The sequence below is a fragment of the Echiichthys vipera genome (assembly GCF_963691815.1).
Source record: "Echiichthys vipera genome assembly, chromosome: 10".
NCBI classification, from domain to species: Eukaryota; Metazoa; Chordata; class Actinopteri; order Perciformes; family Trachinidae; genus Echiichthys; species Echiichthys vipera.
The window spans coordinates 17,953,786-17,981,284 of record NC_139835.1 but is presented as its reverse complement, the minus strand read 5'-3'; the positions used below and the strand labels follow the sequence as shown (position 1 = coordinate 17,981,284).

The 27,499-nt window shown below is 39.0% G+C and overlaps 4 protein-coding genes across 4 annotated transcripts; 2 read left to right on the top strand and 2 right to left on the bottom strand.

Annotated features, from left to right (window-relative positions):
- Positions 1-292: 292 nt before the first annotated feature.
- abcb11a (ATP-binding cassette, sub-family B (MDR/TAP), member 11a) lies at positions 293-9,462 on the top strand (the record flags this gene model as incomplete). The annotated part of the gene is made up of 25 exons (XM_083921040.1): positions 293-352; positions 1,177-1,418; positions 1,496-1,580; positions 1,789-1,922; positions 2,021-2,192; positions 3,181-3,305; positions 3,385-3,559; positions 3,672-3,785; positions 3,902-4,012; positions 4,096-4,221; positions 4,311-4,514; positions 4,615-4,785; positions 4,882-5,071; positions 5,525-5,585; positions 5,685-5,781; positions 5,881-6,045; positions 6,150-6,254; positions 6,385-6,546; positions 6,666-6,869; positions 6,973-7,214; positions 7,340-7,496; positions 7,584-7,781; positions 7,867-8,073; positions 8,987-9,133; positions 9,262-9,462. The coding sequence occupies 25 exons, from the start codon at positions 293-295 to the stop codon at positions 9,460-9,462; spliced, it is 3,855 nt and encodes a 1,284-aa protein (XP_083777166.1).
- Positions 9,463-12,700: 3,238 nt separating this feature from the next.
- On the bottom strand, positions 12,701-14,115 carry LOC310952426 (glucose-6-phosphatase 2-like; the record flags this gene model as incomplete). The annotated part of the gene is given in 6 exon segments (XM_083921038.1): positions 12,701-13,168; positions 13,172-13,212; positions 13,310-13,431; positions 13,514-13,628; positions 13,710-13,819; positions 13,898-14,115. Coding segments are annotated over 6 exon segments (1,074 nt in total).
- A 1,438-nt stretch (positions 14,116-15,553) lies between these two features.
- Positions 15,554-20,815, top strand: spc25 (SPC25 component of NDC80 kinetochore complex). The gene is made up of 7 exons (XM_083921341.1): positions 15,554-15,601; positions 17,873-18,032; positions 18,845-18,910; positions 19,182-19,328; positions 19,432-19,557; positions 19,747-19,845; positions 20,672-20,815. The coding sequence occupies exons 2-7, from the start codon at positions 17,882-17,884 to the stop codon at positions 20,794-20,796; spliced, it is 714 nt and encodes a 237-aa protein (XP_083777467.1). The 5' UTR covers positions 15,554-15,601; positions 17,873-17,881; the 3' UTR covers positions 20,797-20,815.
- An 884-nt stretch (positions 20,816-21,699) lies between these two features.
- Positions 21,700-27,168, bottom strand: nostrin (nitric oxide synthase trafficking; the record flags this gene model as incomplete). Its single annotated transcript, XM_083921093.1, has 16 exons — positions 21,700-21,836; positions 21,924-22,016; positions 22,116-22,371; positions 22,802-22,927; positions 23,061-23,149; positions 23,321-23,429; positions 23,783-23,908; positions 23,993-24,091; positions 24,899-25,024; positions 25,152-25,250; positions 26,152-26,214; positions 26,311-26,392; positions 26,499-26,561; positions 26,711-26,794; positions 26,886-26,971; positions 27,142-27,168. 16 exons carry the CDS (start codon positions 27,166-27,168, stop codon positions 21,700-21,702), a joined length of 1,665 nt encoding a protein of 554 aa, XP_083777219.1.
- Positions 27,169-27,499: the final 331 nt, after the last annotated feature.

Here is a 27,499-nt window from a genome sequence, read left to right as displayed (position 1 = left end):
CCTCAAGGGGACACACCTGCCTAATTCTGATTCAGGGCAGTTAACATGAAGAGATCTTTCACATTCGAAACAGCACCAGGCGAAAAAAAGGGTGAGTGATCTATTTATATTGCAAAAACAACAAACAAACATAAAAGTAGATTATTGTATGAAAAGGCGAGAAATTAACTTTAACCCCCGTTTTTTTCTAGCTGACACTAAAAACAGGTAAGTTTGTATTGCAAAATTCTCTCACAGTCAGATTACAATATGTTTGCAGTTGTTATGAAATATGGAGCTTACTTTAATTTCCATGTGTTACAGCGATGAGAAGAAAAAAGAAAGGAAACTGAGAGTTGGATACTTTCAGCTGGTAAATACTGTGTCTCTGATCATTGTTCATAACTTTTATCCAAAGGGACTTAGAAGAAGTGCTGGAGTATCATTCCCTTTTATATTACTTGTTCCGTGCGACAGGAGAAGTGCTTAGATTAGCTTTTATTTTTTTAATGTTTTATTTGATTATTTCTTTAAAAAGAGAGTATGTTTTTTCTTTATAATGAAAGTTGAAATCAATATATAAACTCAAGTAAGGTATATACTCCCAAAATCTACTATTATATATTATAGTAGGTTATATTATATCATATTAGCCTATATTATATTATCAGATTTTAAACCACTCAGTGCTAGCAAGGTGTTGGGATGTAATCTGGAAAGGTGTGTTTTAGCCATAATATGAAGATACATTCACTGAAGTACTGTAGCCTACGTGAGTTCAGTTTCAATAGTTTGATACTTTACTTAAGTACTTCTTTTTAATGCTATATACTTTCTAGTCCACTTCATTAATTTGTTTGTCATAGTCACGTCGTTTTCAGATTAAGATTTACATAAATCATCCAATAATCTTATAAGAAATTATCCTATCACTTACGGGGACCATTTTCCACCGAATGAGTACCGATATTAATAATATTCATGTTCTTTTACCCATGTAGGATTTTGATGGTAGGACTTTTACTTGTAATGCACTTGCACACATTGTTTCATTGGTACTTTTGTATTTTTCTTACTTCTTTCACTGTAAACTACACTTTTCTCCACTTTTGTACTAAATGAAAAAAAGGTCAGCTAATTCTCACAAATACATTGTTAAAACAATTTTTAAAGAGCCCACAAATTCCTTTTATGCAGTTTCGATTTGCCACTTGCAAAGACATCGTGATGATGGCAGTGGGGGGTTTGTGTGCCCTCATACATGGTGCAGCTTCACCTCTCATGCTTCTGGTGTACGGCCAGATGACAGACACGTTTGTGGCGTATGAGCTTGAGGTCCAAGAACTGAAAGACACAAACAAGGAATGCATCAACAATACCATCTACTGGAAAAATGGCTCCATATATGAAACCATTGAAAACAGCACTGTGTACTGTGGGTAAGTCTTAACTGCTGATGTGAGTGTTGTTATGGCCGTAGAGCTGCTGTTAGTCATCATTTTTGTTCTCTCTGCAGGGTGGACATTGAAGCAGAGATGATCTTATTTGCATATTATTATGTTGGAATTGGAATAGCAGTTCTGTTTGTCAGTTATTTTCAGGTAAGAAGTCATACTTGCCATATTCAGCTTTAATCTAAAACCCTTTTGAGTAATTATGGCTTTCTAGTGCCACGCCCATTCGCAGCATGGCTGTTCAGAGGGGGACTACTGCTTGGCCCCCGGAGGAAACAATTTTGTTTTATGGTTCAAAAGTTCCGGCCAGACTGTGTTATAAAATAATTTTGTTCCACTGCGATCATTCATGTAGATTGTCTTCTGGGTGTCGGCGGCTGCAAGACAAATTGACAGAATGAGAAAGACTTATTTCAGAAAAGTGATGCAAATGGAGATCGGGTGGTTTGACTGCAACTCTGTTGGTGAACTGAACACAAGAATGTCAGAGTGAGTTGGGACTCTTTACCTGCAAATCATGCGGTTATCAGTGTATACTGTAGCAGGGAGAAGGTTTTACACAGAATAGTGTTTCTGTTCCTTTACAGTGATATCAACAAGATCAACAATGCCATCGCTGACCAGGTGTCTATTTTCATTGAGAGGATCTCTACGTTTGTGTTTGGCTTCATGGTTGGATTCATTGGCGGATGGAAGCTGACTTTGGTGGTCGTAGCTGTGAGCCCGCTGATTGGTGTAGCTGCTGGACTAATGGCCATGGTAACGTTTTGAATCAAACAGTATTATTTCTTACTGCTAAATGAGAGTCTGTTGCTACTGCATGTTTTATCTCATGTCACAAAGTTGCAAAGTGCTATATAAATATTGTGAAAGTATAAAAGCGCTCAATCCACAGAGAAATGCACACAGCCTACAGTTCTCCAGCTGAAAAAGGGTTAGAGAGACAGGCGCACTTCTCATTCCAAGGGTGTCAAATACTGCCATTTTGTCATGGTCCTCGCCATCCGGCATCGAGGGCTTTCAACTGTGAAACTTTTTGCAGTGATTTTGGACGCTCAGAGCAAGTGCACTTTGACCCAGTAGACCACTAGTTCATGTCCTGTGCGTCACTGTAATTAAGTTACAAACACACTTACTATTTTGACTCTCAGAGCTTAAGAGTGAATGGGAGTGTCATTCTTCTGATGTGCAGGGCTACCGAGGGCATTGACAAGTGACGCCACACGGTCCTGACAAAACAGTAGTATGTGACAAGTTGAAATGAGAACGGGTTGTGAATATATATTTAGACATACAGAGAGTATTAACATGTTCATGATATTAAAGCATGATGCTAGCCTGGCAATCCAGACCCAGATGTAGGGTCTTTCAACAAGCAATAGACCTTCCCAACTCAAGGGCATTATCAACGCATGCATTTCAAAATACCACTACACACAATTGGATAGCACTACATCCAACAATGACCAACCAGAGCAATGAAAAAGGTGATGTATCTAGCTGACTTCCACGGCAGGCTCACACATAACAGATAGTATGATTTGATTGGTGAGTTGGGATTTTCTGAGCTCCAGCAGTGTGACCCCAGAGGCAGCTGTACAGCAAATTGAAATTTGCTAGTGGTGCATCTGGATTTCCAGGGTAGCATGATGCTGCCATCGGTGAAGAAACCCAAAATCCAAGTATGAACCTGAAAATGAGCATATTATATGCCCTTTAAACATGTTTTTCTCTCTTGTTTCTGAAGGCTGTGGCCACACTGACAGGGCGAGAGCTAAAGTCCTACGCAAAGGCAGGGGCAGTGGCTGACGAGGTCCTGTCATCCATCAGGACAGTAGCAGCGTTTGGTGGGGAGGAAAAAGAAACTGAAAGGTTTTTGTTCTTCTTAACAAACAATTATGAGCCATTACTCCATGATTTGAAATAAAACTGAAATGTGATATTTGTACAGATATGACAAAAACCTTGTGGAAGCTCAGAACTGGGGTGTGAAAAAGGGCATGATCGTAGGCTTTTTTCAAGGATACCTGTGGTGCGTGATTTTCTTATGTTTCGCGCTGGCCTTTTGGTATGGATCTAAATTGGTCATTGACACCAAAGAGCTGTCTCCCGGAACTCTTATTCAAGTATGTACTGTAAAAATAAATGCATTCAACTTATAATATGTTATATAATAAACACATGTGACAGACAGTTGTATTTGTTTCACAATGTGGCTGCTGTGGTTTTTTTTTGCAGGTATTCTTTGGAGTACTCATGGCAGCTATGAACCTGGGTCAGGCTTCACCGTGCCTGGAAGCCTTTGCTTCTGGCCGTGCTGCAGCAAAATCCATCTTTGACACAATTGACCGGGTAAAATCAAGATGCTCCTTAAGACTTGATTGCAGATACAACAAAGATTGAAAACAGAAGCCTTCTTTTTAAGATAAACATTCTTCATCACAAGTTCTGTGCTGTTTTGTTCACAGAAACCAGAAATTGATTGCTTCTCAGAAGAAGGTCACAAATTAGACAGAGTAAAAGGTGATATTGAGTTCAATAATGTCACTTTCTACTACCCATCCCGGCCTGAAGTCAAGGTACATTTCTCCAGCAGGCATTTCTCCTGTCCATTTCTCACTTCTCAAAATTGAACTCGTAAAAAGCTGACTACATTTTTCAGATTTTAAATGATCTGAGCATGCAGATCAAAGCAGGAGAAACTACTGCTTTTGTGGGACCAAGTGGATCTGGAAAGAGCACCACAATCCAGCTCTTCCAAAGATTTTATGACCCAAAGGAAGGAAAGGTAACAATCTGAGCACCTGCTCAGACACGGGACATTGTTGGAGAGTTTGAAGGCTTCACTGCAGTGTCACATATAATTCTCGTTCTCAGGTGACTTTGGACGGCCATGACATTCGTACTTTAAACATCCAATGGCTCAGATCTCTCATTGGTATTGTAGAGCAGGAGCCAGTGCTGTTTGCTACAACCATTGCAGAAAACCTCCGGTTTGGTCGGCCCGGGGTGACCATGGAAGATATAATCCAAGCGACAAAAGAGGCAAATGCCTATAATTTTATCATGGATCTGCCACAGGTAAAGATAATACATAAGAACTCCAGTGCATGCAGTTTCACAGGCAAATATTTGAAATTCTGCAGCCCTAACATTAACACGGTTGCTTCTTATCCACCAGAAATTTGATACTCTAGTGGGAGAAGGTGGCGGACAGATGAGTGGAGGACAAAAGCAGAGGATCGCTATCGCGCGAGCTCTGATCCGAAACCCCAAGATCCTGCTGCTGGATATGGCCACATCTGCCTTAGACAATGAGAGTGAGGCTGTTGTCCAGGAGGCGCTGGATAAGGTGAGTCACTCTCTGTCCGTAAACTACATAAATAAAGTGATCATAATTTTCAGCAAGTGATGTGTAATGACACCCGAATAACTGGATTGTGTACAGGTTCGCGTGGGCAGGACAACAATTTCTATAGCTCATCGTCTTTCCACGATTAGAAATGCAGACGTCATCATTGGTTTTGAGAATGGACAGGCTGTGGAGAAGGGAACGCACAGGGAGCTAATAGAAAGGCAAGGTGTCTACTTCACCTTGGTCACCCTGCAGAATCATGGCACATCCAACACAACTAAAGGTAGGATTTATTCAAGGCTTCAACTTATAGGCATTAAAGATCGATCTGCCAATTATTAATTTTGATCTTTGTGTGACTAAAATGTCCAAGGTAGCATATTCAAATGTACTGGTTTGTCCAATCAACAGTGCAAAACTCAAATATATTCAGTTTACGACAGAAAAAATAGCAAATCCTAACATTATGGAAAATGGAGAGAATAGAGCAGTAGGTAGTTCTGCTTATATAATGACTTAAAAAATGGTGGACCTTGTCATTCTGTACCTACAAAGTTTTCCCAGTATCACAGGAGATTGGTGGGTCCACTCTTATTGGTTGAAAGAGCACATTTCAAAGCACTCAGCAGGAGTCAATGGGCAATCCTGTTGTGATTGAAGGTCCTTTCTGTGCCTTTTAAGAGCAATGGAAGCTTCAGTCCTTGTGTTACAGCGGTATTGATTTTTTCCTTTGCAGATGCGGTCAGTGAAGCTCTTGAAGAAGATCTAAACGTGAGGAGCCGCACATCCAGTAAACGGTAAAATAAAACCAGCTCAAAAAGATAATCTCACAAAATAAGCAATGAAAAAATAATTGATATAAAAATAATCTGATCTTCTTAATGTTACTCCTGTAGGGACTCGATTCGATCTCGATCTCAGAGCAAATTGTCAAGTTATGCATTACCAGACAGTCTCAAGATCCTTTCGGACACGAACGTCACATCAGAAAATGTACTGAAATTCTCTTTTATCCTGTGTAGTAAATTTACTTTATTGCACACTGTCCTGTCAAAAGTAAATGACAAAGCCCCAATTTGTATTCTTTAACAGCAATGTGAGGCTGAGGCCGACAAACATGTAGAGCCTGCCCCAGTAGCACGGATCCTCAAGTACAACCAACCAGAATGGCCCTACATGCTGCTGGGCTCCCTGGGAGCTGCTGTCAATGGCTCTGTCAACCCCATCTATGCTATCCTGTTCAGCCAAATTCTTGGGGTGAGGGTCAAGTATTTTACAAACTCCCATTGCTCATGTCCTGTTTTACAAGCTGATGCAGTTAGCTGAAGTGCAAAAGACGTATACGATCTTTGTATTTGCAGACGTTTGCCATCAGTGACTTGAACGAACAGAGGGAACAGATCAACGGGATATGTATTCTGTTTTGCATTGTTGCTGCGGCTAGTTTCATCAGCCAGTTTTTACAGGTTTGTATTAGAACTTGCAAAAACATTTGGACATTTAGAGCATCCATCTCTTTGTCCATTTCATGTACAAAAGAGCAGACCAGAATAATCTAAGATTTACATGTAGGTTGACTGTGATTTAATGTTTTAGGGATATGCTTTTGCCAAGTCTGGAGAGCTGCTGACCCGCCGACTAAGGAAAGTGGGCTTCCAGGCCATGCTGAGACAGGAGATTGGCTGGTTTGATGACCCCAGAAACAGCCCTGGAACTCTGACCACTAGACTAGCCACTGATGCATCCATGGTGCAGGGGGTAAGATATGGATTTACAATCCTGTCTTCATATTTCACATTATGTATAAGAGAAAAGAAACCATAGGTTTGGTTTTGTAATTATAAGATTGTTTTTGCGGCTGGTAAAAATTTCCACAGGCAACGGGATCTCAGATTGGCATGATTGTGAACTCGCTGACCAGCATTGGAGCGTCTTTCATCATTGCTTTCTACTTCAGTTGGAAGTTGACTTTGGTAATTATGTGCTTCCTGCCCCTCATCGGGTTGTCTGGTGTTTTCCAAGCCAAAATGCTGACAGGTTTTGCAAATGAAGATAAACAAGCGATGGAAGCAGCAGGTTGGGTAAGCTCCATACAACGTTTTCCATTTAGGGTCATAAATAGCTAAAAAAAAAAATTCTGATAAACCAAAGGCTACAGTATAAGATCTTGACTTTCTCCTGCAGGTATCCAGTGAGGCTCTTGCCAACATCAGGACGATTGCAGGTTTGGCCAAAGAGAGCTCATTTGTGGATTCATATGAGCAGAAACTCGTGCTTCCATTTAAATCTGCCAAAAAGAAAGCCAACATCTATGGGCTTTGTTTCGGCTTCTCCCAGTGTGTCATCTTCATGGCATATGCTGCTTCGTTTAGATATGGAGGCCATCTGGTTACCTCTGAGGGGTTACAATACATGTTTGTTTTCAGGTTAGTAAAAAACATTTTTCTTCAATGGAAAATCTGTCATTTCAAGATTTCCTTTTCAAATCTGTTTTGTGTTTTGTGATGTGTTTGCCAAACATCAACCCAGTTCCCATATGGTGTTTTACCAGAGTGATTACAGCTGTAGTAATCAGTGGAACAGCATTGGGCAGAGCTTCCTCCTTCACTCCAGATTATGCCAAAGCCAAAATTGCTGCTGCTCAGCTTTTCAAACTATTGGACCGAGTTCCTAAAATCAGCATAAGCCGTGCAGATGGAGAGAAATGGGTTGGTGAATACTGTAAATGAGACAGAACAATTCATTTTTGGCATGATGTGACTTTGAAATGACTAAGCCTAGTTGTCCATCTTTAGGATAACTTCAGAGGTGAAATAGAGTTCCTCAATTGCAGCTTCACCTATCCAACTCGGCCAGATGTCCAGGTGTTGAACGGATTGGTTGTGTCTGTGAAGCCTGGTCAGACTTTGGCGTTTGTTGGGAGTAGCGGCTGTGGGAAAAGCACCAGTGTTCAACTGTTGGAAAGGTTCTATGATCCTGATGAAGGCAAAGTGGTACGCAGACTGGTTCAGACTTTTTTTACTAATCACAAAAAGAGTCAGGCTATTCCAATGTCTTAATTTTGTCTTTTTTTTTCAGTTGATTGATGGTCGCCCATCTCATACGGTCAATGTGCCCTTCCTAAGATCTCAGATCGGCATAGTGTCCCAGGAGCCGGTGTTGTTTGACTGCAGCATAGCGGAGAATATTCAATATGGAAATAACACACGCAGTGTCAGCATGGAAGAGATTGTTGAGGCTGCTAAGAAATCCTACCTCCATGACTTTGTGATGTCACTACCAGATGTAAGTCACATATGAACACTTATTGATGCTCCGAGCTAGCATTTCTGAACACTTGGTTACGTGAGTTGGTTAAAATAAGTATAAGTCTGTTATGCAATTGAGTTTCACTTTCCAATGGGATGGTAAATGAACAGTGGTCTCGTAGGTGTGTGTTTTTAAACTAATATTGTGAAAAGAGCCCAGCCTAGTAAGGCGTGTCACCTTAACTTAATAGCCGTTTGTCAATATCAAATAGACACATATTAGCCTATGTTTGCAGTACTTGGTAACTGTCCTTAGGTTGCTGGGCAGAGAGCCATGGGTCTCTCTCCATGAGTGCTTATCCCAACCACAGTTTGTGGTTACTGAGACTTAAGTAAAAGATCATTTTCTTTAATATGGAAACTGAGTGAAGTTTTCTTCAACCAAAGATTCTTCTACAATGGACAAAGCCATCTAACAACAAGGTCCATTGTTCTGGAGCTTTCCATCGTATCACCTGATCCTCCTCAGTAGATGAACTTATTAAGCCAGTTGTAAGTCCTTGAGATTGACAGAAAAATAGGAATTTGAACAATTCCATGACGACCGGGGCAAACTTCTCCTGCTGAGGAAGATCACGTGATATGATAGAGAGCTCCAGAACAGAGACTAAATAGTGGTGAGGGTGTTTTATCAATTGCTGTTGCCAAGTTCAAGGATTACCTTTAAATCTCATCTGTTAGTTTAATGTCTGAAATGTACAGTATATGCATGATTTGTATCAGTGTGACTTGATCAGATAACACACATCAGGCAACTGGAAACCCAAGGAAGTAATATTGTAATAATAGAGAGCATTTCATTCTGGTGGTGAAGATTTACAGTTGTTTGCATTGTTGACCTTGTCACTTTTCCTTTCTACACTTTTCTCACTACACTGACAAATTCTAAGAAATATGAGACGCAGGTTGGTGCTCAGGGCTCCCAGCTGTCAAGAGGACAAAAACAACGCATCGCCATTGCCCGGGCCATCGTCAGAAACCCCAAGGTGCTGCTACTAGATGAAGCTACCTCTGCTCTGGACACAGAGAGTGAACAGGTAATACATTTATAAACATCATTATACAGCATGAACATAAAGTAAAGTATTCCTTTTATATATTTTTTATGACATAAATCTCCACATACTAAAATGAGGGTTCTTAACAAAGCTCCCTTTTCCTGCAGACTGTCCAGTCTGCTCTGGATGAGGCGAGAAGAGGACGTACTTGCATCGTCATTGCTCACCGGCTGTCTACTATCCAGACTGCTGACATCATAGCAGTAATGGCTAATGGCCTGGTTATAGAACAAGACACGCATGATGAACTCATGGCCAAGAGGGGTGCCTATTATAAACTGGTCACAACAGGCGCTCCTATTAGCTAGACGTCTAGACACGTGATGAAAATTATTTTGTATGGGTCTTATTGTACATTTGAATTCATACAATGCCCTCAGAGATTGTACATAAGCCGTTGGAAGACTTTTTGGTTACACTTTACTGGTACATGAATGTGCATTCATGAATGCTTTACTAATGCACTGATCATTATGAGTTAATGAATGATTTATGAAGAATTAAGAAATTCATTAATGTTTACGGCATCATCGACTAATAAAAGGTCTATCGGATTAACAGGCTAAGTCATGTATGAACTACTGTTTATGTAGTCTGTCCCTATCAATTGCCCCTGTCAATTAATGTGTTAATTTCTGCAATTGATCGCAGCCATGGACTTCACCTTTTCGACCTCAACCAGGATGCTACTGTAGCCTACCAAGTGAACTGGGTATTTACCGTGTTGTTCATGGGACAAGAATATTATTGGTTGAGAATTCAGAGGTAGGTCATTTAGCATGCACCCACACCGCTGTTTCCTTTCAGTGGTACAGATCTCCAACATTAGTGTTTAGAGGTGTGGCATATCCAAAAGCAATAACCATAAGCACATTTGTACATAATAATGAGTTTATAGTAAGCCCATAATGAGGTAAAGGTATAATATGTAACATTTTTTGTATCAAAATGTAGTAAAAAGTTACATGGTTATATATTTTCTTTAGTTGTATTCTAACATTATCCCAAATGTTTCCAACAATAATTAAACCAAGAGAAATATAGATTATGATTCAACGACACGGAGCATCCTGTTTCTTTTGTTGCCTGTCAGTGGTGTCATATAATCTTTAACCCCACATTTGAGTCCTGAGTCACATCAGATGGATTTCCACACCAATGGTGACAGACAATAAAGACTACAAATTCCACCATCCCATGCTACACAACGTTATCAAAAAGTCTGTCTCTTGTCATTGTTTTGAAACATGACATATTGTACACTTTAACTAAAATTGGAGTTGATAAAGGGTAGGTTGCTGAGTGGCCTTGTGGTGTCATTTTGCCCTGAGCACCAAGGCATAATAAAGTACCCAGACACACAGATGTTTTTGGCTTTTTGGCCTACGCACTTAGGACTGTTACATGATAAACCAGGCCTCAGGTGCTACTGGATGCTAAGCAACCACAGACAATGGGATGAGTTTGACTCATCTGCCTAATGTAGATACATCAGAGACTCTGTTCTCCCTCATTACATTTTGGCTGATTAAAGTGTAACTTCACCCCGAGGTCTCAGTGTAACGCCACCCACTGCATCATCAAGTGTGCAAGGGGCTCAGACGGGGGCTGTGAAGCTCAGACTAGAGGGCATTAACATTTGCGTGGCGTGTGGAGCCATTTTCAACCGATAACACCAGCATTGATGCATTTCATTACAGCACAATCATAGTTTACAACTCAAAAAAACATGTTTAAGTGCACAGTTCCTCTTTAATATCTGTAGTTGTCTGAAGAAACTAAGCGAGTTGATTATGTAATTCATACAACTTTCATACATTCACAGTACATACACTTGTACTGTAGGAGAGAAACCAGAAAGAACTTAGTGGGTACTGGAAAATACAGGGAATTATAGACTTACTGGCCACTTTATGAGTAAGTAAATAAGTAAGTAAGATTAAGTTAAAATTATTTATAAAGCACATTATACAGTTCACACTTACCAAAGTGCTGTACATACTGCATTAAAAAGGTAAAACATTTAAGTAAAAATAACAATGTTAAATAAAATACACATAAACACACACACATCCACATAGTAACAAATGGAGGTGTGCAGAGGTAAGATAATAATTATTAGGTACACCTTCCTAGTTCATAAATTAAAAATTGAACTTATGTACTAGCAATTCTTCATGGTATTCAACAAAGTGCTGGAAACATTCCTCAGAGATTTATTGTCCACAGCTGCATATCCATGATGCAAATCTCCCATTCCACCACATCCAACAGGTGCTCTATTGGATTGAGATCTGGTGGCTGTGGACGTCATTTGAATGCAGTTAAGAAACCGGATTGAGATGATTCAAGTTTTGTGACCTGGCGTGTTATCCTGCTGGAAGTAGCCATTAGAATATGGGTACACTGTGGTCATAAAGGTATGGACATGGTCAGCAACAATGCTTAAGTAAGCTGTGGCATTCAAACAATGCTCAATTGGAACTAAAGGGCTCAAAGACTGCCTAGAAAATATCTCCCTTGCAATTACACCACCAGCAGCGGCCTGAAGGCAGGATGGATCCAACTAGCTGACCAGCTGTGCATTCAAGGATGCGGCTCTGAACACCTCAGGCATAACAAGCGTTTATTTACTGTTGTCTTTCTTTCAGCTCGAACCAGTTTGGCCATTCTCCTCTGACCTCTGCCTGTAAGCCCTGGAGATGGTTGCGAGTTAAATGGTTCTGTAATTCTCAGGCCGTATGGCATTAAACTATGCCCTTTAAAAGTCCCTTAAATCACTGATCTTTCCCATTCTGATGCTTGGTTTGAACTTCAGCAGATCGTGTCTACATGCCTAAATGCGTGGACATCCCTGCCACGAGAATGGCTGATTAGATTTGTCTGTTAACAAACGGTTTTACAGGTGTACCTAATAACGTGGCTGGTGAATGTATAAAATTATGTCAGAGGTGTTGTTGAGTTGTCATTGTGCTGTCATATATATATATTCTTTTTTTTTTATATATTACAGCATTATCTGTTAAGAAACACTCACTAATCTCTGATATAATATAATCACTTCTTTTTTTTCCAACTGACCAACAATGCATAGTTTGATAAAATAAATAACATATCTCAATCTTATTTTTTATCTCACAGATGAAACACTGAATATAACTTTTTAAAACATATTTAATAAGAATACTATGTATTACAAATTGATAAAAATCCAAAAAGTTTTATTGACCACAATATTTCACATGATGTCATCAATGTTTCACATATACAATCATACAGTGGATTACAGTGTACATGTAAAACATACAAACAAAAGAAAAGAAAAACTCAGACAGGCTACACATGTCACACTGGTATTTTCATCACATAAAGTTAGACCACATGAAATCTCTTTTCTCAAGGACAGATATGTGCAGTTTCAGTGAGTGTGTGTGTGTGTGTGTGTGTGTGTGTGTGTGTGTGTGTATGTCTACCTATCTCATTCCCTTTAATGCTAATTAAAGGTGAGGAAAACAATGTTACAAAACGTCACAGTTCCTCTATAATCTAAAGTAACTTCCTATCCTCGTCTCCGATCAACAAATGAACACAGTAAGGAATAACAGCAACCACGCTAAGAGGAACTGAAGCGCTCTTACAAAATGATAAAATGTAAAACAGAACCTCAGTGTGAGTGGGCATTTTGATAAAGTCATACAGTTGCAGGGATGTGAGAGTCGCTGTCACACACATGAGTTTGAATCTGGTTTTGTTGCCGTTCTTCCCCTTACAGCTCTGAATGAACATTTGAGAGTTCACTGCCACGCCCAGACCAAGCAGGGCTCCCAGGTTTCTCACCAGACCAGCAAAAGGTGTGGTGTCAAGATGGATCCAATCTGGGTTAGCGCACCATCTCTTGGCTTTAGTGACTGACCACAAAGGATCAATGTCCATCAATTTTAGGATCAGATAAAAGCAAACAGCTACAGAGAAAAGACAAACACTGGTCTGGAAGTACACTTTCAAGCTTGCATTTTAGACTGAGGGTATGTGATCAAACGCCTCGGCAACCAGAATACCTACACATTGTAAAAAAAACAGCATTAGTAATTACAAGAATACGGCATACAACATAGTAATAGCTTGTAGAATTTGTGGCAACAAGAGTAAACTCACCAGCTAAAAGGCCGAGAATGACCTGATGTGGGAAATGTGTTGCAATAAAAACCCTGGAGATGCAAACGCTTATCTGAATGACCCAAAAAGCCACCCAAAGACAGGACCTCAGAAGACAAAACCTGCAAGAATGGAAATAAATTAGACGCCACCAGTAATGAAGAAATCACTGATGTAATGGCGTGACGCAAAATAACCACCCACCTCTGAGAACTCTGCACAGAAGCGGCAGTGGAGGAAGGCCTGGTGAAGTTGAGTGCAGAGGTGATCATCACATACCACACGCATGCTGAGCCCATGGCGTGACCAGATGGGCTTCCTGCACAAAGAAACATCAAAGAAAGTGTTACTTCAGAGTTACTTTTAATTCCATTTGCTTAAATATACTGCACATGCTTACCTGGCCCTGTTTCACACGTGATGTGAAATTGCTCCAGATGTGGAAAAGAGTTGTTGTGGTAGATGTGAGTTTCTTGCACCCACCAGTAAGGTCGTTGCCCAAACAGAATCCTGTAAAATAAGACTTTGATTAAAAATATATAAATATGCAAAATGCCATGAAAGTTAAAGATCTTAAAGTTGGCTTACCATTTGAAAATAAGATTGAACCAGTCACCAATAACAGCCACCCATATCATCTTGGTGGCCGTATTATGACTGAGATGGAACCAGAGGGGGAAATAAACAGAGAAAATATTACGAGGGTCTCCCACAGTTGACATGAAATTGAGAACATTGTGATATTCCCAATAGTTTTTCTGGAGGTGCTGTATAACCATCACCCCACTGCTGTAGAAAAAATCCATTTAAGGCTCCCTTTCTGTGTTCCTGAGTGCAACCGCTGCTTCTTCAGCACCAGTCAAAGCACCATGAGCCACTTCCACACCGAAAATAGCTTTATATCTCAACCTGGCACCATAAATCATTCAACAGAGGCATGGCAACAACTGCCAGCTCTTCAGTTTGACCCCACAAAGAAGGAAATAATGTTTTCCCAAATCATGAAAGCTCAGCATTTTAAGAGATGTTACAAAAACTGTTTACACTGACTGTGTAGCCATTAGATGTTTTACAGACCATTGCTTTTATAGTTGTTACATATTAGCCATTGTACACACCAAAAGAGACAGTGCCCCACGTAACCTCCTGGATCCCTTCAGCCTCATTAATATTCTCTTGTTCAGTGAACATAGCAACAAAATGGGCTTCCCATAATACTGCAACTGAAAAAACACAGCCCATCTGGCATCTACAGTTAAGCATAAATCCAGTGGATCTATAAGCTATAAGCACCATGTTTGATTTCCATTTGAAAACCATTGTCATCCTTTAAGAGCACTTGCAAATAAGTCTGGAAATAATATGGAAGTGATATTATTTGGATATATTTGAACTTGATGTTGGGCACTTCCTCAGTTTCACCACAGGGTGGTATAAAATCACAATAAATCATAATACAGCCATGCAATAAAGACATAAAAAGTTGGATTGTGGGAACTTCAAGGCTGCATTTAAAGGTTTTGCAGAAACAACATAATGTTATAGAGCTATAAAAAAGTGTAATTTAGCTGATTTGTAAACAAAGAAAAATAAAGTTTGCAACGTGAGTTATATCCCACAGTTTCAAATTCAGATAGGAATTATAAATAGTGATCAGTGTATACAACAAATATTCTTCTTGTTCTTGTTGTTAACTGTTGTATGTATATATTGTTTTTTTTTGTTTGTTGCTGCGGCGCTGTACATTTCTGACTTGTGAGACAATAATGCGGACAATAAGGGTAGAACTTTCTGAAAAGTAAATTCACAAGTATGTGTGCGTTGTAATGTAGTTGAAAATGTTGAGCATCTTGTGATTATGCACCTTGTCAAATAGGATGAAGAAAGAATAAGTTTGCAACAAAGGGAGAGGCGAAATGAGATTGGGATTTGGAATGAATACAAAAATGGAGATACGTTTTGGGAAACTCAGAGGAGTAATAGTTCTTAATGCACACTGTATCATATATATATCTGTGTGTGTGTGTGTGTGTGTGTGTGTGTTTGTTTTTTAATTATGTAATTTTATTGTATTTTATTTTTACAGATTAATCGGTGCGGTAGATGGTGGTGTACACCTAAAGTTTATATTGCAATCCGCCAAAAAACACAAAGAAGAAGAAGCAGACGTATACGTCATTTCCGGTCTCCACGTCCCGCCTCCCGCCGGCAGACCGCGGATTTTTGAAAATAACGACCGGTTCAGTATCAAAGACGTGAGTCAACAAAGATTAACGGTCACCAATTAAACACGTGAGTAACATTATTTTATCCTAATCTAGATGAATTAGCTAATCCGATATGAATATGTCAATCCGTCGGTTTCATTGTCTGCGTAAATAACGGAGTTGTGGTCGACGTTAACCCTTAATGTTTACCAGCTAACCGTTAATGTTTACCACCTTCGGTGTCAACAGTGACGCAGTAATGTTTTACAGGGACAATGTCACGTCAGCCCCGTAATCGCTTACTTAGTTAACGAAAGCCTTCCTCAGCTCTCGTCATACTATTGTTTTGTTGGACTACAATCACACTGGTAGGAAGGAAGTCAACAAGCTTGTGGTGGAAGTTGAGGCTGCTATGGCAAGCGGTTTTAACATTTAAGCCATACTTTCAGACACCGAATTGGGCAGAAATCATGTTATTAGTGGTTTCATAGTTACTGCACTTGGGCTTTGTAGGGCAGATTTGTCATTTCCGATATTCCCAATGACATTCTTCCTATTTAAGTTAGGCTACAACTGTCATTTCAGATATCCATAACATCATTCTTCCTATTTAAGTTAGGCTACAACTGTCATTTCAGATATCTATGACATCATTCTTCCTATTTAATTTAGGCTACAACTGTCATTTCAGATATCTATGACATCATTCTTCCTATTTAATTTAGGCTACAACTGTCATTTCAGATATCTATGACATCATTCTTCCTATTTAAGTTAGGCTACAACTGTCATTTCAGATATCTATGACATCATTTTTCCTATTTAAGTTAGGCTACAACTGTCATTTCAGATATCTATGACATCATTCTTCCTATTTAAGTTAGGCTACAACTGTCATTTCAGATATCTATGACACCATTCTTACTAGTACAAATGACGACACTTTCGCCATCCATGTGTTTTGGACTTTCAGTTCTAGATATCCACAATTATCTGTGATGCAATTCTTACTTGGAAAAACTCCCATTTCAGATATACTCACACACACGCACGCACACAAGCTCATCTTCAACTGCTTGTTAGGGGCTGGAGCCAATCCCAGCTGACAGTGGGCGTGAGGCGGGGTACACCCTGGACAGGACACCAATCTATCACAGGGCACATAGAGACAGACAACCAGTCACCAGTTGTGCCAAACATTCACACCTATGGGCAATTTAGAGTCATCGATTAACTTAACACCTGCATGTCTTTGGACTGTGGGAGGAAGCAGGAGCACCTCGCAGACACAGAAGGGCCCCGGCCGGGATTTGAATCGGGAACCCACCACAACACCGTGCCGCCCTCCATTTCAGATATCTACAATCCAACTGTCATAATTGTCATTTCAGATATCCCAAATGAAAAAACTTTCCAGATAGCCATAATGTAATTTTGACTATCAAAAATACATTCTGATTAGTAAAAATGTCATTACGGATAAGTACAACGGCAATTTTACTAGTTAGAATTACATTATAGTTATTCAGTTTAATGTTTATTCTAGATATCTAAAATGTAATGGAATTGAAAGCCCAATACATATGAATGACAAACGTAATGTAATTTGTTCCAATAAGAATATCATTGTGGATATCTTTTAATCATGATTCTGACTGGTAAGAATTCAATTTTGACTAGGAGAAATGCTTTTACGGGTGTTTAAAATGTAATTACATATAGGAGTGTGATTCGGTTAAATGTTAAAACTGCTTGCCATACAGCACCGTAACCATTGATAGAACTCATTTGAAGAAAACCTACCTCAGTCATACCGTTGTTTTGTGGGATTACCAATCACACTGGTAGGAAGTCAACAAGCTCGTCAACTCAGGGTTCATTTCTAGATTATTCCCAGAGCTGTCAACTGAAACAACGGTCTTCATCAGCGGATGGAGTTTGCCTTTTGTTTTTTTGTTTTAATTCACTTTATGGTACAATTAACTATACAACCATACAGGTTTCTTGGTATGTATGTACGTACGTCAGTGGGTGTGAGTCTTGCTTCGTGCCATACCTTTACATTGTATAACATTATGAAAGGTGTCTGGTGCTCTCGTCTTCATAATAGTACAGTAAGTGGGCCTTTTTACACATTGGCTGAAACACTGGCCCTTTTGTTTTTGCTTTTCAACTTCAGCCTCAACTTTATTATAATCCCAATTCAATTTTAGTTTGCAGTCAGATATTATAACACATAAATTACAAGAATACACCAATGACATTAACAGCTGAAATATGTAGTCAATACATAATAGAATAATTGTATTCTTTAATGTGCACGTGATGATTATTGTGGTGTCTTTTTTTATTGCAGATTGTGAACATGGCGTCCATTACCGTTCCAAACATGAGTGATGGGTTCGCCAGTGCAATGGAGGAAATCCAAAACAAACATGTTAAAACATATGGGGAGATAATTGATGTGACTACAGAATTGTGCCAGTCCCACAGACAGTTTGTGAAGTCTGCACTTGGTATGTCTGAGATATTGTTTATTGGGATCCCCATTAGTTGTTTCCTTGGCAATAGGGCCAGACTGATCTGAGATTTTTGAGGCGATACAGATTTTAGAGGGGGAAACTTCACCTGTTGTCCATATGGTGGTCAATATAGTGAATTTTCGAGCAGGAATGAAACTTTACCATTTTCCATTTAGATTATTTACTGATTTTTGCACCAATATGACTCTGCAAAGGTACTTAGAAGGCTGCTTTCCTAAACAAATAACTTCATTAATCCATATTTCATGTTATTATTGATATAATTTAGTATGTTCAGGGATTAAAGATCGTCCAGGGTGAAATGTATACAATATATTAAAATATTATCATGAATTAAAAACTGCTCTATTCCTGAAATCAGACATGGTGCCTGAGAACTTTAAGGTCTGTGCACTGAGAAAAAAAAATATATAGCTAAATAAGCATTGTGTTCAGTATCAGTCAATTGCTGACCATTTAAATAAAGGCGAATTAAAATCAATCACTGTATGACAACGTCACTATATCACCCCAAGCATCTTTTTCTGCATTAAATGTATGTTTAAAAAAAGGTTTTCATAGTGTGCATACGGAAAATATATATGGCTATACCGATATGACAGCGATAGGCCAATATCAGCCGACAAGATCGGTCTGGCTCTCCTTGGCAATAACTACTGTTCCTGGGGTCCATATTCAAATAAAATGTCCAGTATACTGGTAGTGAGTAAACAATACAAGACTAACCTTGCATCCAAAAAATTCCATCAGACTTTCTTCAAGAAGCGTTTTTCCTTTTTGTGCAGATACATGTTTAAAGAAATGTAAGGACGATGAGATGCTGTTCGAGACAGTACAGGCATTCAAAAGCGGTGAGTTCATATCCATTAGTCCACAAAGCATTACATGTGTGCCATACACTCAGTGGGGATAGCTGTGTTTTTGTATGTTTAGAATATGGTTGAAGTTACTGATATTGGTCCAACAAAAACTGTATTTTTGTTCCAACACTAAAACTGTTTTCATGTGCTGAACAAACGCTATGGGCTTGTCCTTGTTTGGGACAAGATGTTGTAATGTAGCTTCAGATGCTTTATTGGTTCAACTCTGCCTACTTGGACTGATGCGATGTTTGTCCCCCAGACATGGTCCAAAAAAAGGCGTCATTGAAAAGCAAACGGCATGCCATTTCTGAAATGGCATCTGAGATTCAGCAGAAGGAGATGCAGAAAGACGACATCATCCAGAAGATAGAGAAACTGAGAGAAGAACAAGCCAAGAGAAAAGAGTGTAAGTTAAGATTTGTAAATTAAATGAATGGTGTTGATCACTGAACCCAATTTGAGACTGTAGTTTTAGTAACTGACCCTTAGACTTTTTTGTCTCTTTTCAGTTATCCTGTCTCAAAATAAGGCAAACAAAGACCGACTGAGGAATCTCCAGAAAGCCAGAGGAGTCTTTCAGGAGCATTTGGGTTTGGAGGTGCGAACAATCCTTGGCAAAACACAATTGGTTAAAGGTATGCCAAACATGAACATGTATTTTCATATGTCTTTCTTGAGTTTCTCTGCATCCTTTTTAATTCATCATGCTCATTAATTAACACATATAACAATAATTGTAGCTTGTGTCAGGTATGCCCTGACTTTGTCCTCGGTCGAAGTAACTGTGACAGAATTTACAGGATGTGTTTGTTGTCTTTGTGAAGGTGAAAAGCTGCAGTTTGTTTTTCGGAATATCAACCCTTTAAACGAGGACAGTGCCTACGTTGTCACAATGGGGTTTAAAGAAGACGGATCCTACCAGAGTAAGTTAAAAAAACAAAACACATACACTATCAGAAAACAACACTGTAACAGCAATATTTTGTGCCGTTAATGAAATTATTATGATGTTATGATACAATATTATTAATATTTTTCTTATTGTCCCAAATGCCGTAAGAAAATCAAAGCCACCATTGATCCGATCCTACTCAGCAGTATTGCATGTTTAGCCAAAGCCTCATATAACTTATTACGCTGTTCCGTAGTGCTCCATTGTTAAAAACTCTTAAAAACCATATAAATGCTTCATCCTGCCACACGTGTTCCTTTACTCCCATGAGCATGACCACTCCATTCTTGTGTCTTTTAATGTTGCTAATCAGACGGTAAACATTGACCACAGCTCTGAAAAGGAAGCACTGCCCCCGATATCCGCTGGCTGCACCTGAAAGCCTGAAATATTGGCCACTGCCCCCAGAGGCTAAATTTATAATCAAACGATAGCCGATGGGTAAGGGGACTGATATACACCGTCCTGCTGCTGTAAATCACACAATAGTGCACCAAATGTGTATTAATCCCCAACTAAAAACAGCCCCAACAAATGCAGTATTTACTCCAGTTTGAATAACATCTACTTTAAACTACATTACCTGGGAAATAAAAATAAAACTACATATATATGTATATATGACTATTTTTTTTATTTAAATATCTGTTTTCACAAGGAAGTATTGCACATGGGATTGCCACAGAATTGGGAAGTCAAAAAGTACTAAGAGACAGACCTTTCTCAGGATTTCACCAGTCTTCTCCTGCAACAACCTTTATGAATGGCTGCTATAATCATGTCTTTAATTTCTACAGTTGTGTCAAGTGACCCCATGCTTGAGTGTTTGCCAGTCTTGGAGAGCCGGCTTCAGGAGACCAATAATTTATCAGCATTCCTGGCAAATGTCAGGAAGGAGTTTATCTCTAAGGCACGCTGCTAGGACTGTAAGAATGGGAGGATAAAATACCATGAAATGAAATGAAATTCTTGCTGCAGTGTGGACTAATGTAAGCAAGGAGCACAGCTTTCATTTCGTTTGTAAATAAAAAAAACATCAACTGCCTTGTCAAGACTTATAGATATGGATTTAAATAACATTTATTTGGACAATAAGTACAAAGCTATATTTAAAAAAGTCTAGACTTGTTACTAGATAAAGACTAGTGTTAGTGTCCTGTCTCATTATTTTGCATGATTGTGCTACAGTTTGAGTGGAGACTGCGTATTTGGCATAGTTTTGAAGTTCAAACCCTGGAGTTTGGCCTCAAGAGAACAGATGTTCTTTCTTAAATGTGTCTTCAAAGCCACCGGCTTACTGTAGATGTTCAGAAGTAAAGATGAAAAAGTAGTTGATGATTCATATGAAGTTTTCATTTATTTTTTTAACGCTATTAATACTTGTTGGGGATAAGTATACAGTTTTATTATCCTGTGCTTCATTTTTACATACAGTACGTTAATCATATTAATCTATTAAAATACATAATTTTGAAACACTCAACTACAATTGAATTAATCTGTACACAATTTGGAATAAATAATGTGAAAAATCATTTGGGTATAAAAAATTCACATCCTAACAGCATTGCAAAACACCTTCAGTGAGAGCAGCGACAAAAAATCATAGATCCTGACTGTCCACAGAGGAACATGACTTGGATTATAATTACACTGAATACTTTTGTTTTTTATTAACCATTTTAAAGCAATGAGTATCATCAGCCATAACTTACAAAATGTGTAGTTTTAGTTGGTAAAAGGCTTCCAATTGGTGGCACTGCAGAAGTGAATCTCTTTGATTCCAGATGAGTTCTGTATATTTGTTGTTGATGAGTCAAGTCAGTCAGGCCTCAGATGATTTGACGCAGTTTAAAACAGGCAGCTCCTCAACATAGGTGGAAGGGAAATGGCCTGTCTTCCCGTCAAGTTTGCCAAACCACCAACCATTCTCTTCCTTTCCGTAAATGTCTAGAAGATCTCCTGTGAAACAAAAATCCAGTCATTTTTTATCAGATTACTTATAAGGTGATAATATTTTAGATAATCTGCATTTGAGTTGCCATTTACCTTCTTTCAAAACCAACTCATCATGCTGTTCAGGTGTGAAATTGTACAGCGCCTTGCATTTTCCTATACTGCACAGCTCCGTTGTTATTTGACCTATTCAGTGTTGATATTTTTCAGTGCTTTAATTGTATGATGAAATTGCAAATGTGCTATATTGAAATAAATGTTTGTGTTGCTCAGTAAGTGTATTACCTTGTTTTTGTTCATCATCGGTATGAGGCAGGGCTCCGTTAGTGGTGCTGCCACATTCTACAGCTGCAGCTTCGTGCGTTGTTGCAGAGGAAGGGAATTGGTCTTTGGCACTTGGTAAAGCCTCAGCAGACTGCTGTGTCACAAACTGAACAGGCCCTTTGTAAATGATGGACGCTCTCAATGATTGCCTGGATCTGAATGGTGTCCTCCTGAGTTTAACTGGACGAGTCAGTTGAACAACGCTGTGCTCACAGTCCTAAGGCAGAAAAATAGTTTGTGTTACATAATACCCTAGAACCGTCATTCCTAACAAGAGGTACTTTTTTTTAAAGCCCTTTGAGGTAAATTTGTGCTGCTGGGCTGTATAAATAAAACTGACTTGATGATCAAAGTCACCCCCACAGTTGTCCCTAAACTTAAAGCAGAAACCTTTTCGCTATCCTTTTTTATTCTCCAGGAAGTTCAGATATTATAAACTCTTGTTGTTCCATTAAAACCAGTCCAGTTTCAATGTGTCTGCTTTAAATGCTTTTGAGAGGCTAGTTCTTTTCCCCCAGTAAAGGCATTCAGTTCATTTTGGGCATTCAAATAAGTGACATTAAAATGAGAAACTTTCCTTTTCACCGTTAAGCTACTACTATCTCTTAACATACCCAATGTCCTGAAGATGATGCATGTAGTCTTACCTTATCTTTCCATTTTACAATGCTGTCACCAAACGGGTGAAAGGTCTTTGGTTTTCCCTCTAATTCAGACAGCGACACAGAGAGTTTGTAGCGAGTGGCCTCAAGCAGATCCAGTTTTAGAGTACTCTACATGTAACAAGATGGCATTAGTGAAAACTTCAGCAAATCTAATTTATGGTCAATTTAAAGTAAATATTCATCCGTACACCACTATCCATCCATCCATCCATCCCCTGTACCCATGCTGCACACTTTTTACCTCATCAATCTGCTGTTCGGTTTCTTCAAGGTTCTTTTGGTTTGAAAAAGAGGGATTTTCGGAATATGTCCTCATCAGTTTTTCAATTCCTGCAACGAGAATGTCTAAGCTTACTTTAAAAAAAAAAAAATCAATGACCTCAGATGGTGCTGTCCATTATGAATCACTGAGTTGTACTGGTTGATGTTTTTTTTCCACCTCCATCAGATTATATTGTGTCATTTGAGTGCATTATTTAATGGATAATGCGTTGAACTTGCCTTCACGATCTTTCTTTGTCTTTGTAATACTGTCCTCCAGACGCTGGAGTTTGAGTTTAATGGCCTCTTTTCTTCGGTCTTTGGCCATTAGTGATTTGCTGTCCTCCTCCTGATGCGTCCAGAACACAGATGACGTATCAGTAACTAGTATGGTCTTCGTTAAAAAACTTTGATTCACCACTGATATATATATATATATATATATATATATATATATATATATATACACCAGTATATTATATGTGCCAAGGCTGCAAGCTAGCAGGCTACAAGGAATTTTTGTGCTGTGAGTATTTCCCGGACATTTAACAAGCATGCTATTGTCACTACTGCACTGTACTCTCACATACAGTATAACCAATCAGGTAAATCCCATTGGCATCACTATCACCCCTCTGCAGAAATGATGTGGTGTCCTGCCGACAAGCTTTCTCAGAGCAAAACTTTCAACAGCAGACTTACAAAATAGTCAGCCATCAAAAACTCAGCTTTGTGATCTTCAGCTGTGATGCTGTTTTCCTCCACCAGAGTTTGTATGTCTTTGTCCATGTCCACCCTTTCGACTGTCTGTTCTATCTGTCTTTGGCCCTGGAAATGTGAGATATAAGATATAACATCCATCAAGGGGTTTAGAGCACACTTATGAGCAGAATGGAGGTCAGGTTGTCTTACGTGTTTGAGGGTCTGCCCAAAGCTGGACATGTGGAGGTTGTATCTATTCAGAATGTTGCACAGAACTTCAATTCGCTGTTTCTCAAGCTCCTGTATGATCTGAAAAAGCAGAAAGTGGCACTGTGAATGCTTTGTGTGCAGCACTATAGTCCCTAACCAGAACCCTGTCCTTATCATTCACTTTACTCATGAGCTTACTGGACATACTCAACCCAAAGAGCATGTTTCTCTTCAGTGTCCAATGGTATACTGTGAGCCATCTCTGCAGGATCACCTACAACAACTAAAATCCACCATCTTCCACTCTCTGTTTTTCTAGTAATGTGATGCTATTTTGTTCTAGTGTTGTTTAAAGTGCTTCCTGTTTGATTTATATAAAATTGATCTATTGTTATTATTTAATTTAAATAATTAACCATTGGATAAAATAATACAGGTACATAGGTACTGCTAAGAGGAAAAGTGCCTCACATATATAATGTACTGGTAAATATTTTAATGAGTGGATGAGGTAATGTTGATTCTCATTTATTTCAACGGCAGGTTGACTGTTAATGGCATAATTGTTTAGTAGGCAGTATGCAGTACATTCAGATTAGGTATATGTTAGTAGGGGATTTGCGGATCTCAGAGAAAACAGCCTGGAAAAAATTGCAGAAAACACAGGGTGGACTGTTGTCATTGATGCTCCAAACTGCATACTTGGGTGGTAGACTGACAGTGCTTAATGAGCATTTTCTACAACCCTAAGCTCACTGGTTCAACTCTTATCACAAATGAGGCGTCCTTGAGGAAGACACTGAACCTACCTGTTCATTTACATAAAAGCCACTCTGGGTAGAAAATGGACAGGAGAACAGCTAATGGCCTACTACAGTATATGAGAAGCAGAACATTGTGCTGCACCTGGTAGCAGTTTTTCAATGTGTTTTCCCACTTGAGTCTCATCTGATGACCCTCCATGTTGATATTAAAGTACTCCTCATCCACCCGCGCCTGCAGCTCTGCCGACTTAGTCAGCCTGTTCAGCATCTGTAGACGAGAACGGGAGATGTATATTTTAGTAAAGGTATTGGCAGATTTTCCAGCAAGCATTCACTCCCAGATGATGAAAAAACACGTAGGGGTGAACAATTGGTTTGGTAGCCACACACTGAACCTTTTGTTTTTCTTTTTCTGTGCAAATTTGTCTGTTGTTGTCAACAAAGTTGAACAAAGCCTCATGCTCTCTTGTTAGTCCAAGCAACTTCTTCTTTATCTGTTTTGGAAAAGGAAACACGAGAACACACATTTACATATCACTGATATTAAAAAATCACAAAGTCAACCCTGAATAAGATTACATTCAGCACTGTACTTTGCCATGTGTCAGTGAAGGCTGGTGGGTCTCTTAAAAAGCAACTTTCAATGGGGTTTTAATAGGATGAGATTTTATTTAGTTAATATGATGAATATCTTATTTTCACGTTTCAATATTGAATTCATATTTGAGGAAATATGTACGGTGTTATTCCATTAATGTAATTAATTCAATTCACATTTTAGATAAGTGTAAATTCAAAGGAAGACAGAAGTTAATGTGTTAACAGTAAGCTTTTTTTCCAAACCTTCGCCTGTAACACCTGTTACATAATGCATAAAGTTGCTATAAACTTTATAATATACGGTGTTTCGCAGCAACAGCCACAATTTTTCTTTTTATAATACTTCATAAATTCATCCCAACATTTAACATCACAGTCATTCATGAGGAATTCACCCACTTTGCATGACAGGTTGTAAAGTCCTATGAACATTATGGTGCTGCTCTGTCACCATAAAGTGAGCAAAAAATGTGGTTACGGTTGATCAGTACAGTACCATGTGTCTAAGACTTTAAAATCTCCCATCGCTAGTTTAATGATCACAAACTATTATAACCCCTGAATCCGTAAAGCATTATGATCCTACTTTCAATGGCTTTAACTCTTTTAAGACATAATGCATTATTGAAGTTTATATCAACTGAGAAATGCATTACGCATGCATTGTTAGTTATGCATCCTGCAGGTATCTCGTAGACATTATACATACTGTAAAGGCTCCACTATAAAGTTTACATAGCTGATTCATATCTCTTCTATATTTATACATTTTTTTAAACATGCATATACCTTTACCTTGAGCTGCTCACTCCAATTAGCAGTGACAAGTTTTCCAGTCCTTTCAATGGCACCGTCGAGCTATTAAAGCAGAGAAAAGGTCAGATACACATGAAAACTGGAAGCTTGAACATACAGATATAGTAATGATACATAGATAAAGAATCAATTCCATACAGGCCTCTTCCTCTTAGTATGTTCGTCTAAGACTTGTCGTATTTCCAGAATTGCTTCTTGCTGAAAAGCATTTCCTAATGATCTGAAATGAGAACATACTGTATTTAATTCCAAATCTCTGCTTTAACCTATGGACAGGCACAGTGCCTAAAGCAGAGATTGAAGTGAACTCGGGTCATGAAAACTACCTGTGTGCATCTGCTCTGGAGTACATCTCATCTGACACATGACACCAGGCACTGTAGGTGGAACTGAGGAGGGAGCCAGCATGAAAAGGTTAGAGCTGTGTCATTTCCCATGATATTTTTTTCGTACACCTCTTGGCAGGAAGAGCTCATGTTAAACACAAAACAGACAAAAGACAGAGTCAATTAAAAACGCAGCACTCTCTTAATCTTACTTGTTTGACATTCCTTTGGAGGCCCTGATTAGTTTGCCGGCAAGTTTTTGTAGTCCTTTGGCATAAGTAAATTCCAGCTCAGCCCTAAAACAGGAAAAGGTTACAGCGAGAGAGCTAATAACTGAGTCAAACAGTAACTTCTGTCATCTAAAGGCCACGACTGCACAGAACCTACCTTTGCTGAAAAACGGTCATAAGTTCTTTGCAGAAGTACTCCCCGGTTTTTGAAAATCGCTTCACATTTTGATAGAGTTGGTTATACTGAAAGACAGTGAATAGGGCTGCATGAGATACACAATAATGGCCTAAATCAACTGATTTCAAACCAATACAAAGTTAGTCGTGAATAAAATGCGCTTAAAAATCTTATTTTTCACACCTGTGCATTTCTATAGTAAACACTGAAGTGGTCTTTGTAAAGAAATACTCACAGAACAGGTGCTGGTGGGGTCCTTCATCTTAAGATTGTGGCTGTTTGTTGACTTTGGACCTGGAACTTTGACCACCCTCCTCCCAAAGTCATTCATGCGGAAATCACCTGAGCTTTTGTCAGTGCCCTACAAAGGCAAATTCCAGAGAGAGGAAAAAAAAGAAAGAAAGAAAGAAATGAAAGCTCATGCAGGATGGCAGGTCAGTCTGCTGCAGATATAAATAAAGGAAAAGATATAAACACAAAACAAAGGCCAGTTCTTCTCTTATCTGTCACTTAGCATATCAATGAGGATCAAAACAAAACCTCCGTGACCAAATAGGAGTTGCCTTATTATTTCATGTTGAAAAGAAGTACGT

What these genes read in the sequence shown, in the direction of transcription:
- spc25 (XM_083921341.1), top strand. Translation starts at nt 17,882, where the DNA reads ATGGCGTCCATTACCGTTCCAAACATGAGTGATGGGTTCGCCAGTGCA. An exon ending in AGTACAGGCATTCAAAAGCG is followed by an intron (nt 18,911 to 19,181) that starts GTGAGTTCATAT and finishes TTTGTCCCCCAG; the next exon opens with ACATGGTCCAAAAAAAGGCG. An exon ending in ACAAGCCAAGAGAAAAGAGT is followed by an intron (nt 19,329 to 19,431) that starts GTAAGTTAAGAT and finishes GTCTCTTTTCAG; the next exon opens with TTATCCTGTCTCAAAATAAG.